The sequence below is a fragment of the Hyperoodon ampullatus genome (assembly GCF_949752795.1).
Source record: "Hyperoodon ampullatus genome assembly, chromosome: 4".
Classification (NCBI taxonomy): domain Eukaryota; kingdom Metazoa; phylum Chordata; class Mammalia; order Artiodactyla; family Ziphiidae; genus Hyperoodon; species Hyperoodon ampullatus.
In genome coordinates, this window is record NC_136917.1 from 48073760 (window position 1) to 48088963 (window position 15204).

General features: G+C 54.1%; 1 protein-coding gene across 1 annotated transcript in view; it reads right to left on the bottom strand.

Moving 5' to 3' along the window:
- SYNPO (synaptopodin) overlaps positions 1-13368 on the bottom strand; it is a gene marked incomplete at both ends in the record, with an annotated part of 35008 nt that extends 21640 nt beyond the window's left edge. Inside the window, one exon of the mRNA XM_079704089.1 lies at positions 12972-13368. Coding sequence (XP_079560215.1) covers positions 12972-13368 — 397 coding nt within the window. The remainder of the gene's footprint in view (positions 1-12971) is intronic.
- Between the last annotated feature and the right edge of the window lie 1836 nt (positions 13369-15204).

Below are 15204 nucleotides of genomic sequence, written 5' to 3' on the forward strand. Positions count from 1 at the left end.
GGCATAAATAATGCACTAGCACATTCTCTGCTCGCCGTCCTGTCATGCTAAGAATAGCACCGGCTACCCTTTCAGGGATTTCTCGGGGAAGAGAGGAGGGCACCGAGATGGGGACAAGCAGGAAAAGGCATCGCTAGACTGTGGACCATCAAGCGCCCTTTCTTCAAGCCCACCTCTCCAAACCCATCAAACTGAGGACCCTGGAGGTCTGAGCTGAAAGGGCTCCTGGGGGCACCTGGTCAGGAGAGGCCTGAGGAGATGGGGCACCACCCATCCTCGCCCACTGGGACTGTTTCTTTTCCTCCTTCCTTCTGATGCCCATCCCAATAAAGCCCATGCCCCTAGCCCATACCCCACGATCACCACCCCCAATCATGTGATGAACAGAGTGGGTGGTTCCCTTCTTAATGTGTTTTCATCTGTAAGACTTTGGAGAGAGAAGAAGATTCTATAGCTTTTAATTTAACAATTTTTTTAAGTTTAAAAATGACTGACTTAGTGCTTCTCTTACTTTAATGTACATAGTAATTACTCAGGGTTGTTGTTAAATTGCAGATTCTGATTCAGGAGGTCTGGGGTGCGGCCTCAGAGTCTGCATTTCTAAGAAGCTTCTGGATGATGCTGATATTGCATACATGATTGCCATACAATGAGTACAGAAAAACTAGAGTATTTCCCTATAAACTAGATGGAGAAACCGAGGCCCAGAAAGGAAAAGGGATGTGCCCAAAAGCATACAGCAGAGCTAGGCTCAGAACACAGGCCTCCTGAATCCTCCTAGGGCTTGGTCCTAGAGGCTTTGGGGTTGAATGGAGGGGCCTGGAGTGGGACAGGGGACAGACAGCAGTTTCAGGCAGCAGGAGTTGGCCCGGGGGGCAGGCCTTCATTCAGCCAAAAGCTGAACCTCCTGGGGTCCACAGGCTCCCACAAGGCATAAAAGGAAATAAGAATCCACCTGAACAGAGGCACTCAGCTGAAGTGACTGCAGCCTCCCGCTCAAGATCATGCCCTCATCAGCTTGCATTTGAGGCCTGAGGGGCTGGTACCCTCCTGGAAGGCAGGATGAAACAGGGGGCTATTAAAGTGCAAACAAGATCCAGGCAGAGGAAGATGAGGTCTGAGCACTCTGAATTCAGTCATACTGAGAAGTGGCTGGGGGAGTGCGTGGGGGGCGCCCACTGCACTATCAGGATGGGCATCGGAAGGAAAGCAGAAAAGAAAGGAGGCAAGATCAGCCTCTAAGACCAACACTAGGAACAGCTCCTCCTTCCTAGGCTTGGCCTCAAACCCCTTTGCAGGCTCCAGGCCCTGCATGACTAGCCCCACTGCCCCTCCATGCCATGTTGCAGCTCCCCTCATGGTGTTTGCCCTCCCTACACGCCAGCCACGCTGGCCTTCCTTCGAGTGCTCAGACAGGAACCAAGCACTTCGCACCTCAGGGCCTTTGCACTGGCTGCTGCTTTTGCCTAGAACCCTTTCCTCCCATACCCCTCAGTTGTCCCTTTCTGGCCATACTTCTCATCCTTCAGGTATGTTTACAGGTCTCAGGGAGGGTGCGCCTATCCTGAGAGGTCACATTCCTCTGCCATAGCACCCTCTACCTCTCCTCCAAACTCTCATGAGATTTGTAATTCCATCATCATTTGTTTTAGTGTCAGTCTGCTCTGCCCCATGGTAAGGAGGCCCCGCAGGGCAGCGACCTTGGCTATCATTTCTCTGCTATGTTCCTGCCCCCGTGCCTAGGCCATAGCTGGGCTCAGTAAACATTTCCTGACTGAATGAGGGAATAAATGAATAAAAACAGTGCTGACATCTACCTCCATGGTTCCCAGTGACCTCGCTCACCCTGGAGAAGTTGTAAAGGACCAGGACTTGCAAGATTATGTGGGTCTAACCCTCTGCTCAGCTACGCTCCAGCTGAGTGGACTTCACAGGTCATATCACCTCGCTGAATGGGGAGCGCTGTTTGTCGGGTCTAAATGAGAGGTAGAATCTGGGAAAGGCTCTGAAAGCTAGAAAGAGCTTTAACTGGTAGTTCTACTCATCCGTGTTTGAGGCCCAGAGAGGGAAAGGGCCTCATTCAAGGCCACACAGCCAGTGTGTGGTGACGCCAGACCCCCCGTGGCACAGCTTAAAGCCAACAGGCCCACCCAGGCTCAGTGAGGGCACCATCTGGCTGGAGGCGGGGCAGGGGTGGAGGAGGAGAGGAGAGGAGGTGGCTGGGAGCATCCAGCCTCAGGCCCAGAGCCAGGGTTGGGGTGGGCGGGGCCCCCAGCAGGAGCCCTGAGTGGGGCCTGGCAGCTGGGCATAGGGGAGCCAACTGGCTCAAGCTGGGTGGTGGCAGGCCTGTTCCGCATGCGCGTGACCGTCTATTTTTTAATCAGCACCCTCCCCATCCCCCAACTTCATGTGCCCTCCTAAAGGGTACATATTAGGAATCATGTCCTGGCTGAGACCAGGGGCCACCTTGGAGATTGGTGGGAGGGTCCCCAAGTCCCATATCTTCACGAAGCCCACAAGTCCTAAGCAGCCCAGAAGGCAGTACAGGAGACTCAGGGAGCCTGTGTGGGCTTGGGCCTGTCCCTGGACTCTCTGACCTCAGTTTACCCTGTCCGTACAGTGAAGAGAGTCATGCCAGACTCCATGGCAGTTTATTACAGCTCAGGCTCTTGGGATCCACTCAAGCTTCACGACACTAATGACGCTCACTTGTCAGGCCCTGGCAGAGCCTCCTTTGCCCACAGCATTCGCAGGGCACACATGATCCTCCCTGACCTACTCCCAGGGGATGAGGGGAGAAGATAAGAGGCTGAGCTGGCTCAAGGGTCAACCTCAGAACCCCAGACCCCAGACCCAGTGAGGCTCCCCCTTCCAGCACCTGAGGGGCAGAGATGATGAGGATCAAAAGGGAAAGAGGTGTGTTATTAAGCACGTGGCTTGGCCCCTCTGAGCCTCTGGCATTCCGCCTAAGGCAGGAGAGACCATGTTGTGCAGGAGTTAAGCACATGGGCTTTGAGGCCAGACTGCCTAGGTTTGAACCTGGCCAGTTACCAGCTGTGTGATCTTGGGAAGCTCACTTAACCTCTCTGTGCCTCAGTTTCCCATTTGTAAAATGTTGATAATAACAGGACTTACTTCATAGAGTTGGTGACATGTAAAGAACTTAAAACACCCTGGCACATAGTAAGTTACCATAAATGTTAACTATTTATCAAGAACTTTGGCTTTTACCTATCGAACACTCTTCTTCGTCTCCGAAAGATTTTATTCCAGAGGGTTACATGCAAGGGTCTCACGTCAGCCCACTCTCCGTCTCTGAGGCTCATCCAGCCTGCTCCTTCCTGAGCCACCCTGCTGACCACCCTTCCTGCCAGCCCAGTGGCTTTCGCGTCTGTCGAGCTCTTTCACACTCACGATCCCCTTATATCCTTCTTAGTCCATTTCATAGTAGCTCAGAACCAAAGCCTGAGCCCCAGAGGAAGCCAATGATTTGTCCAAGACCACCAGCTTGTTGGCTAAGGCTGGAGGTTCAAGTATCCATTCCTGAAGCTCGATCCAGGCCCTTTTCCACCATACTGTGCCCATCCTCCCACTATCAAACCTGTTCCTGGCTAAACGTCAAAAAGTAACATATACTGAGATATGAGTCTTCAGCGAGTGTCCCTCTTCTCCAGGGCTTGCTATTTTAACAGAGATCAAAACATTATAATACGATTTAATAGGTAATAGTTATTTTGATCATCTCATTTAATTTTCAGAACAACAGAACAAGGTAGGGTCTGTTATTGTTTCTATTTTATAGATGAGGAAACAAAAGCCTAGAGAGGTTATATAACACACTCAAGATCTCCCAGCAAGCTGGGGAGAGAATCCAGGGGTCCAACCACAGGATCTGTGTATTAGGCACGCAGGAAACAGCTAGCACAGGAGTAGACCGAATTTTGCTTCACCTGCAGCAGCCCTGGGAGGCTGGACAGGGAAGGGTAGGGTAGGGTAGGGTAGGGTCAACACAGCACTATACTATACTGCCTCACTGAGTGGAAAAGATGAAGCTAGGATGATGGAATTTCAGGCAGCGGCCAGTTGGTAAAGATTTCATTTCGGAGAGAGAGGGCTTTTGTGAGCCTCTGGAATTACAGGGCCTGGAGGCTGTCCCCACATTGACTTCTCCTCTGGCCACACTGGGTAGCGATTGAGCCACCCAGTGTCCAGGGACAGTTCACAAAGGACTCTGAGCTCACACACACACACAGGCCTGGTAGAGCCCAGCTGCCCCTGTGACCAGATCACAGGCCTGGGTCCTTTGGGTGGACAGCCTGAAGCCCTGAGGGATGAAGGCATTTTCATAACCTATAGCCAATGCTCACCCCACTCCCTGCCCCCAGCTCTTAGTTTAGACCCTTCACCAGCCTCTGAAACATGCTTTCTCCCAACCAAATCCCTCCCATTCTTCTAGACCCAAGTTCTGGACGTGCCAACTCCACAAAGGCAGCCATGACCACACCTTCAAATAACATTCAGGGTGCTGATCCAATGTCACCTCCAGAGAGAGGCCTTCCCTAACCACCAAGACAAAGAACCCCTCTAAGTGCTCTTCATCTTAGCAAGGTGGCTTTTTGTTTGTTTGTTTTTCATGCTACTTTTATCTATCTGAAACTATCTTGCTGATTTCTTTGCTTCCCTTTTTCTTGTCTATTTCCCCAATTAAAAAGCAATCTTGAGGGCAGGGACGAGTCTATCTTGTTCACTATTGTAACCCCAGTGCCTAAGGATCCACGCACCCCATTGCTAGACAGGGACACTGAGGTCCCTAGAGGGCAAGGGATTCACCCAAGGTCATACAGCAAGCAAGTGGCAGAGGTCGGCCTAGCACCTGCAACTCTGCACTACGGCCCAGGGCACTTGGCCTGTCCCCATCCCCACCCAGATTGACCCTCTGTTGGCCTATCTTCCCCCCGTCTTCACACTACAGTGGGGCCAGAGCCTGCCAGTCCTTGACAACAGTGTCCCTCTACTGCCCCAGGGGCCTTCAGTGCCCCAATCTGGGCAGCCCAGCCTGCTTCCCCCTCTGTCCCTCCCTTCCTGGCATCAGCATCTCCGATGAGCTCATGTCTGGAAGCCTGGGAGCTGCCCTGAAGGAAAAGGTGCCTCCCAGTTCGGGCCCCTAGGCCTGGAGGTGTGTTCAGCCTTGTGGGATAGCAGCCCTGGCCAGTGGAGAAAGTGTGATGACCCCTGCCCAGCCCAGCGCCGTGCAGTGGGCTCAGGGAGACACGTGTCATCCAGGGAGATAGAGCACGACTAGGGGTAGAGAGGAGACGGAGAAAAGGCTCCTCCTGTGCTTCTCTCATCTCTCCAGGTGCTCCTCTGCCACACTGGCCCCTCCTGCTTGTCAAGGAGCTGCTCTGTCCCAAGGAAAGGGGGCTCTGCTGCCTTCTCCTCACAGAACCACCCTGAGCAAATCTCTTCCCCTCCCCGGCCTCAGTCTCCCCAACTCTAAAATGGGGAGATTAGACAAAATGCTGACTGCAGAGGCTAGGGATCAGTCGGGAACCAGGCCCTGAATGCCACAGGATTTTTTTCTTTTTGCTTTATAATTATTTTTTTACCTTAGGGGAAAGGCAACAGATAACAAGGGAGGGAAGGAGTTAAAAGGCCTTATTTTAATAAAGTACATGCTGATTCCAACCACAGTTTAATTTAGGTACCAGTCTGGGGGCGGGGAGGTGGGGGAGCCGTCTCAAGGCCTGCAAAGTGGCGATGGGTAGCCAAGATGGCATAGCAGCAAACAGTTTGCTTTTGGGAAGTTCTCTGAATCTCAAACCAGAATGATCCTAGTCCATTCCCCTCGTTGTACAGATAGGAGAGAGAGGAAGAGGAACCAACCCAAGATCCCACAGGGAGAGAGAGGCAGGTGTTCCCCCACCTCCCAAGCAAACAAAGTATTTTCTCCTCCCTTGAGGTCCCATTCCACTGCCTGAGATAACACAGCAAAGCACTGGGAGGAGGAGGAGGTCATCAGTTTGTTTGTGGTGCTGTCCCCCAACACAGGGTGGGGGCCAGGCCTGGGGGTGGTGACAGTCAGGCTGGCACCAGCAAGGCTTCCAGCCCCCTACCCCAGCATACCCTAGTCCCTCTGATCAGCAACCTATCTCATCCTAATCATGCAACATGACAGGGCTGGGGCAACCTCCGACTGCCGCTACAGCCACTACCAGTGCTGCTGTCTCCAACGCAGTTAGCCCCTCAGGGGCCACCCGCCCACCCTCTCACTGGGAGCCAGAGAGGGCAGGAGGCTTGCCCCAAGATCACAGAGCAAGGTGGTTTACTCCAGTGCCACCTGCCACTCAGGGTAGGACGGGGACGGGGGCGCATGCTGCTTCCCAACTGGCTCTTGTCTCTGTGAACAACCCAGGCATGGAACACGGGAGGTCCTGTCCCCATCCAGAGTTAGCCTATAACTTGGGGTGGAGGTAGGGAGGAGGGAGACCTTTTCTCCCGAGTTCTCAGAAAGGTCCTGTCCGGGCTCTGGATGGAGCCCCCTGATTCCACGGTGTAGTGGTTAGATAGGAGCCCCGCCCTTCACCTCTAGGGCCTCCGCGCTCACCTTGGCAGACTGGGCAAAGTGTGAGAATGCGGTGTAGAGCCCTTAGGACAGTTCCCCCTCTCCCCCATAGGCACTCAGGAAAGGCCTCGATTTCCCCAGGTGGGGCTCGCGCCGGTGTTCCCCGCGGTCTGCGGGTACCGCGTCCTGCGTGCCTCGCCCGCACAGCCGGACCAGGGCGCCCCGCCCGCGGGAAGGGGTGAGGGCCCGAGCCCAGCACACGCCGTTCCCGCTGCCCCACAGGCGCCCATGTTGGTCAACCCCCGGCAGAACCCAACCCGCCACTTCCCGGAGTCAAGCCGTTCCCCCCTTCCCCAGAGCGGGCCGGGGGGCGCAGACCTCCGGCTGTCGCCCACCCGCCAGCCCGCGGCTGCCCCGGCCGCGATCTGCTTGCGGGCTGGGGCTCGAGGGCTGGAGCTCCCACGCAGTCCGGCTTCGGGGCGTGCTGCTGAGCTGCCGCGGAGCTTCGAGATTTCCCCAGGTCCCCGCCTCCACCCCACCGTACAGGTAGGGAAACTGAGGCCCAGAGTGTAGCAGCGACTCGGCCAAGGTCACCCTGCGTGTGGGGACTGGAGCCCAGGCGTGCCACCTCCACATGGGCGGCGCCTAGACCGGCACAGGTGGGAAGGGGCGAGGCTCGCTCGGCACCGGCACCCCTGCCCGGCCGGTGCCCCTCACTCACCTCCAGCCTCCGCGCGCGGTCCCTGAGCTCACCGGCGCCGCCACCTCCGCGCACCTGGCCACGTCCGTCAGCGCGCCCAGCCCCGATCGAGACCCCCGCCGACCCCCCGCCCCCCGCGCCGGGCGCCCCCTCCGAACCTCCGCCACAGCCCACTCCACCGCCTAGCAGGCTGCTCCGGGACCGGGAGCCGGGAGGGCTGGGCGGGCTGGCGAGCCACGCTCCTGCCTCCCGCTCCCCGGGGCCCTAGCGCCGCCCTTCCCGCCCTCCCCGCCCAGCCCAGCCCAGCCCAGCCCAGCCCAGCCCTCGGAGGTGCGACTCCCTCCGCCACGGGCTAGGCCTCCCGTCTCCCCTCGGGTCCCCTCTCTCTCCCTCTTTCCTCTCCCTGGCCTCACTCTCTGCTGCCTGATTGTCTGTCTCTCTGTTTCCTCCTCAATTTTTGTGTCTCTCGATGGGTCCCTGAATCCTTCTGCTTTCTATTTCACTCAGTTTCTTCATGTCTCTCCCATCTATTTCATGCCCCCCTCTTTCCTCTATCCTTCCCACTGACCCCATTTTAAGTCTGTCTTTGTGAGTCCCCATAACTGACACCACCTCCCATCTCCCCAGCCCATTTCCTTTCAGACCCAGATGCAGTACCCTCATAGGCCCGTCCTCTCCCTTCTCAGCCCCAGTAACTAGAATAACTGTCTAGGACTTAGGCAGGTAGGACTGCCTAAGTAGGCCTTGGCAAATGTAGGTTGAGGAAGGTTGTCACCTCCCAGGCAGTCTGGGGCCATCCACTGTCTTAACTAGTGGGCCAGCAACAACAAGGGCAGTGCCTTTCAGAGCCCCATGGCAAGGGTCATTGTGCATCAGAATCTACTGGGGATGCTGTGAAAAGTCAAGATTTCCACAATCAGGTGCCCCCTCCCAGTGGTGGAGAGGCTAGCAATGGGCTTGGAAACTGGGCTGATAAGAAGCACCTTTCATGCCCCCAACAATTCTGAAACAGAGCACGTGGAAAAACGTTGTCCTGGGTTTTCACCGAAGTTTCCCTGGGTTCCAAGTACCCCACCCCTTTAACCAGGGTGGTTCCACTTTTGTGTCCTTTATATCAAGGTTCTGTGTTTAGATTTCTGCTAGAGGAAGTTGGAAATGTGCTGATGTAAGCCTACTCACCCAAGGTTCTGTGAAATGCAGAGGTGCAAGTGGCCTGGTTTTGAGATGTCCCCTGTCCCCAGTGGGTGGGCTTAGAGTGCATGGGGTCAGGTGACAGAAGGGACAAACCCTCCCTGGCTGCTGACCCTCTGCTTGGCTTCATGGCTTCAGAGAATCCCTCCGACCCGGTGGCTGCTCTTGTGCTGGGGCTACCCCAGGTGACAGTGGGGGGATGGAGGTGGGCACTGAAGGGGTCCTGGGGATTGGCATCAGGCAGGGTATTGCCTGCTCTGTGAGTGCACGTGCTATAGCCCAGCCTGTGAGAAACCAGGAAACAAACCGTGTGGGAGAGAGAAAGAGAGAGAGAGAGGGAGGGAGGCTAGGATTACTGTGTGGGTGGGTATGAAAGTGAAAGAGATGGGGGAAAGGAAGGACAGAAAGTGGTTCGGTCTGTATGTGGGTATGTGACAGTGGGTGTGCAGAGTGGATACGCCTGTAGGAGAGAGTGTGTGCATGCAAGAGAGACTGCACAGTGTAGGTGTGTGAGCAAAAGAAAATGGAGAAAGGAACATGCTTTTAACCTCTATCTAAGGGAAGGAATATGTGTGCTTGTATGTTTTCAGGTGGGACTGCTATGTATGCAAATTTGACACGTGCGTCCACATGTGAAAGTTAAGCATGCATGGGTGGGGGGGGCGTCTGTGGGAGGGTGTGTGCCGATGTCTACCCCATGCATGGGTGTGTTGGTGTCTGAGAGCATGCATGTGTGTGCATGTGTGTGCAGTTGTGAATATATACACATGAGCATTTGCATAAGAACATGGTGTGTAGACATCACTGTACATACACATGTGTTGGTAGGGAGTGTGGGCGAGTATGTGTGGGTACGTGTGTGAGGTCTATGAGAACCTGTGAGCCCTGCTCCTACACCATCACCCCTATTAGAGTCACCGTGGTTGGGGAGGGGAGGGAGAGTGGGCAGCACCTTGCCTCTCTGTCTGCCCTCTTTTCCACGGGCCTGAAGAACAGGGGCCTTGTCCTTGGCCCAGGGATCAGCTCTCATCATGGGCGCTGACTCCTCTGCCTCAACAAGATAGACATGGCCAGGGGCAGGGCTCCTCTGACAACCCAGATCCACACCCCCCATCTCCACCCCAAAGGCTTGGAACAGTGTCCACTGGAGTTGGAAAGGTCTCCAAATTCTCCAGATAACCTGGACCTCCAGAACAATGGCCTGGAGAGGAGGGAAGGTGGGAATCCCAAAGCCAGGGGCAGAGGAGGGGCTGGATTGGCAGTGGATCCCAGGTCTCCCTGAGTGTCTCCAAGGAGGAAGGGGTATGGCTTGTCCACCATCCCTCAGAGTCTGAACAACCTTTCCCCAGCCCCAGGTGGGTGGAAGAACACTGCCTGCTGCCTTGTCTCCATGGAGACAAGGCAGCACAGAGGGTGGCTGAAAGCATGGGCCAGACCTCCCAGGGTTCAAATCTCAGCTCCTCCACCCGCTGGCCTGATACTTTGACAAGTCACCTAAACTTGTTACGCCTTAGTTTCCTCATCTGTCAAACAGATAAGAAAATTATGAACTTCAGAGGGTTGTTTAGAGGATGAAAAGAAATAACCCATGCAAAGCATTTAACACAGGGCCTGACAGCTGAATTGAGGGGCAGAAACCCTGGGTTCCAGCTATAGCTTTGCCACCAGCTTACTGTGTGACCTTGGACAATTCACTTGCCATCTCTGGACTTAGGAATCTCCACAAGATTATCTATAGAATAATCTCAATAAGCCCTGCCAGTTATGACCAGCTGAGACTTTGTGGGAAGTACAGCGTGGGTCTCTCTTGGTGAGCTATGGACTAACCAGCGCTGATGAGGAGCCCTATGGGACACTTTCCTTCCCACGTATCTTCTCTCAAGTTGGCAGCAGCTGATGGCAGGAAACTTGAGCTGCAGGCTGCTGCCCACCTCATCTCTTTGCATCCCCTGACCCTCCAGCCTGCCAAGGACCCCATTCTGCTCTGCTCAGCTTGTACTCAGGCCTTAGCAAAATGTCCCTGGAACCCACCCACCCCAAGTGGTGGATACCCAAGGCAGAAGATGCCGTGACCCATAGTTAAAACTGTCAGGGAGCACTCAAGAGAGGCAGGTATAATTGCGGAAGGATGGGTGTAACTGTCTGAAGATGCTTATAATCCTTTGGCAGTAATGGGAGGAAGTTTTAAAAGGACGCCCTAATCCGCTAATAACCTGGCAGCCACAGGCCTCTTCCCTCCAGATCTCCGCGCGTAGAGAGAAGGGACTCTGGCCACTCCCTTTCTCAAGGGAGCAGAAAGGCCAGTGTAGGCTCTGACCCAAGACCACCCGGGTTTCTACTCTCTCCCAAGACCCAGCTTCCTTTCTGCCTCCACTTCTGAGAAGTCTCCCCTCCCCACTCCATCCTCCTGAGGTTACTCCTACCTCTTCTCTCCCTAGAAATGTTCAGGACAGAACTAGATAACCATCTGGCTAGATGTTAAAGAGAGGAATGAACCAGACTGTGAGCAAGAAGAACAAGACCATAGTCTCAGCTCCAGCGCTGACTGTGACCTTGGGCAAGGGACATAAGTTTCTGAACCTCAGTTGCCTCACCTGTACAATGGGGAGAATAATAGCTGCCTTGAAAGGCTAGAGTAAGATCAACAAGAATGAGATACCATGAAATGGGCCAGCTGTGTGTGAGAAGCCAACAGGAGTCAGTACTGGTAGTTTCTCCATATATGGTCTCTTCCCCTCAAGGGTGTCAGCAGACAACTCTCACCCGTGTAGATCCAGAGCACAGTGGTAGCCAAGAGCAAAGCCCCACATTCAAAACACTGTGATTGAATCATGCTTTGCAGCTTGCTAGCCATGAGTCTTGGACAAGTCACTTGTATTCTCTGAGCCTCAGTCTTCTCTTCTGTATAATGGAGATAGTAACAGTATGTCCCTTATGGGGATTGTTATGTGATTAAATGAAGTGATATGTGCAAAGCTCTTAGCACAGTGGACTTGGCACATGAGGGCTCAACAAATAATAGCTCTTGTATTGTTGCACTGACGATGATCATTTTAGTTGTTATCAACATCCCTTACATGCTTATCTAGATTACCCTGTAACCTCCCCATAGCTCTATGAGGTAGATAGGGCTCATATTTTTATTTTATTTTCACAGATGAAGAAACTGGGAAGGGATTTTTGGGGGCTTGGCTAGTTGCATCAGGTCCAGAACCAGCACCCATGTCTCCTGACCCCCAGCCATGGTCTGTGAGAGGGAAGGGAGCAGGTCCTGAGGCTTCCGGCTCTAGGGGACCTGGATTTGCGTCGACTCTGGTGTGGAGGCCTGTCTCCAAGTTCAAGGCTGCTGGATCCTCCTGGGATCCTCCTCCTACCTACCCCAAATGCACTGAAGGCCCCTCCTTGTTCCTGCCTGGCTCCCTGTGTGACCCAAGCCTGGGGGCCATGGGGGTGGGGAATGGTGCCCGTTGGGGGTGGTCAGAGCCTGGAGAGAATTATTTCAGAGAAGGGAGTGGGTGGGAGGCTGGTGAGACGCCAGGCTGGGTGTCGGCGACGCCTGCACAGAAATGAAGTGCTCCTTCAGTTTCCTGACGCACAAGCCCTCCCAGGCCTGTGTCCCCCGCACGCCCTGCGCCCCCGGGATCTGCTGGCAGCGGCTCCTGCCTGAGCGAGCATGGCCCGGCTCATGCCCTCCCCATCTGGACCCACTTCAGCGTTGCCACGGACCCAGCGGTGGAGGTGATACAGTATGGGTTTCCCTGTCCCGCCCTGCTCTGCCGACTCTTGCCGCCTGTGAGAAATTGATCTTCCTTCCTTCCTTCCTTCTGTGCCATGCACACCAAGCTCTCCACTACACAATGTCATTGAGTCATCACTGCAGCCCAGGTGACGTGCCTCTGTCGCCTCTAACAGATGGGAAACCGAGGCCTGGATGAGGAATGTGGGCTCGGCTCAGCCACCGACAGGCCGAGTGACCTGGAGCAGTCTCTTCCTCACTCTGGGCCTCAGTTTTCCCACGTGTAAAATTAGGAGGTCGGTTTAGATCAAAGGCTCAGTCTGTACCTCAAAAGCACCATGAGGGCAGGGACCACATCTGTTTCGCCCCGTGCTGCATCCCCAGCACCCGCAAGTAGTTGGCACTTAGTATGTTCAGCAAGGTGGTCCTGCCCCATCAGTTGCTCAGACTCTAAGGTCATTTGTTACCACGAATGATGAAAGGGCAGACAAGAGTGAGCTATGGGCTTTTTTTAGCCAAGCATGATAACGTGGCTTTCTCTCGCTGCCTTCTCACGTGCCCTCTTTGGCAGAGAAAAGAGTGGACTTAGATGTGGTACAGCTGGAATGACACGGATGGCACAGCCTCCCCTGTCTCTCCACAGCTGTTAATCTGGGCAGGCCCGTGGGACTCTGATGGTCTCTTGTGTACCATGGGAAAATATGGTCAGGAGTGCCTGTGTTAAGGACCTTTGGCGTCCCCCGTGACTCTGGCAGTCCAGAGGAAAAGGGCCATGAGCTTACCTGGTTTCTGGGCAACCCTGGGCCCAGGGCTGGGGCTGAGGCTGGCTGTCATCACCTGCTGGGCCTTCACCGTGTCCCAGTCCTGGCTGGCTCTGTTGTCATGCTGGGAACCCCTTCGTGCCTCCCTGGAGCAGCTGGGTGACTGGATGCCCCGGGCTCTGGGAAGCTGTGGTGCCCCTTGGGCGGCTCTGCAGGCGTTGTCCTCACTCCTTCTGGCCACTTCGTTTTCCTCCAAGTCCGTGAGCCCCGCCTCTCCCTGTAGGCCCTCCTCGCCGCCGCTATCCTCGGCCTCCAAGGCCAGACACCTGTAGCTCCCGTCAGGAAGCCCAAATGTGCAGGGCGAGGACTTGCCTTCGCTGGGCCCCAGGGGCGGGGGTGGGAGGTGAGGGCCCAGCATGGTGCTGCCTCTCCTCAGGGACACAGAGAAGCTGGTGCCTGGGCTGAGGCCAGGACTGGAGGATCCCGAATAAACCCTGGTCTCTGCTCTCCTCGGGGCCTTCTCTGGCTCTCTGCAGCCCTGCCTTCCTCAGCCAACTCACAGAGCTGGAATGGGGTCCAACTGTTAGACTTCCTGGACTGGGTGGGTGGTGGACCACCAAGCCCTCCTCCTTAACCCGTTTCTCGTCTGTGAGGCCTCCCCTTCAAGATGATCTATCTGCAGAGGGAGAAAAGAAACAGTGCATGAGACGGTTCTCTGTGTGTTCCAGGCTGAGTCTCTGAGTCCACTTTAGGGGAACCCTGAGAACTGAACTGACTGGGGTTTGGGGTACGGGTCTCATGTGTCCATAGGAAAGTCCCAAGCTTCAGTCATTCGACATCCCAAATTTTTGCCCCAATTTTTGCCATACCCTTATGCCACTTACACTTTATTTGCTTAATATCTTTCCGTAAATCAACTTTAAATAACTTACTTCTATTGCTTTAGACTTATCTTAAGCAATAATTGCAGAGAAACCACAAATATGTTGTGCTAAGTCATTTTCTCCCTTAATACACATTAAATAAATACCTAGTCATTTAGAAATATTTATCTGGGCACCTCCTAGAAAAATTCTCTCATGTGTCACCAAAGGTACATATGCCCCAAAGAATCACAGCAATGGTGGTGCAGAGAGTGCAAGACTGGGGCCAGGACCCCCTGAGGAGGCTGTGCACCAAGGGATGTGGTGCAGTGATATGCTTACATGCCCAGGCTTTGAGCTAGAATCCCACCTCTGCCACCTATGTGGCAGGCAACAAGTTCCATGACCTTTGTGAACCTCAGCTTCCCCATCTGTAAAATGGGAACTGTAATATTTCCATCATAGTGTTGCAACGAGGATTAAGTGAGAAAATGCATGCAGAGGACTTAGGACAGATTCTGAGACATAACTTAATACATGTTGACTATTCTTTCATTCCACCAAAAACTTTTGAGCTCCTGTTTACATTTTAGACACCATAAAATGTACTGGGGCTACAGTGGGACTAAAGAAGACATGGTACTCTGGCTTGTGAAGCCTTCAAATCTGGTGGGGAGAGCTGTGAATGACAACAGGGACAATAATAATAATAGTATGATTATTTAGAAATGTTAAAAACGATGGCAATCCAGGAGAGAGGGGATGGAGTCTTTCTATAGGGATGCGCGGAGGGAATGGATGGGAGAGAAACTTGGGTGGAAAAATTGGCTGGGCGGGGAGGCAGATGGAGAGTGGGTGTGAAGGAAGAGGGAGGAGGCTAGGATGCAGCCCAGTTCGTCACTCTGGTGACAGCGTGATTTCGTTAATAGAGATCAGGAATAAATGGTTAGGAGCAGGTGTTCAGGGGAGCAGGGAGATGAGTTTGATTTGGGATTTCCGGGGGAGATGAGCATGGTCAGCTCCCCAGGGAGGCCTGAAGAGCAGGGGAGAGTTCCAGGTTGGAGACAAAGTTTTAAAAATCATTTGTGGAGGCCCCAGGCAGAGGTGGGCAAGATGCCCCAGGATGGGCAGGTAGAGCTTAAGTCAGGGTCAGTGACCAATTGCACTTGGGAGGAAACCTTGAAGTTTATAGATATTGGTTAACAGATCTTGGATTCCACCACTGCTTAGCTGTGTGAACTCTGGAGAATCTGAACTCTCTGAATGTCACTTATCCTGTTATAAAACAGAAAGAGAAGAATCCCCCCACCTCCTACTGGCTGCCCCATGGGCGGTGAGAATTCTGAGAATTGTGAAAGACTGTGGATGTTGGCGACCTCAGGGCCTGGGTT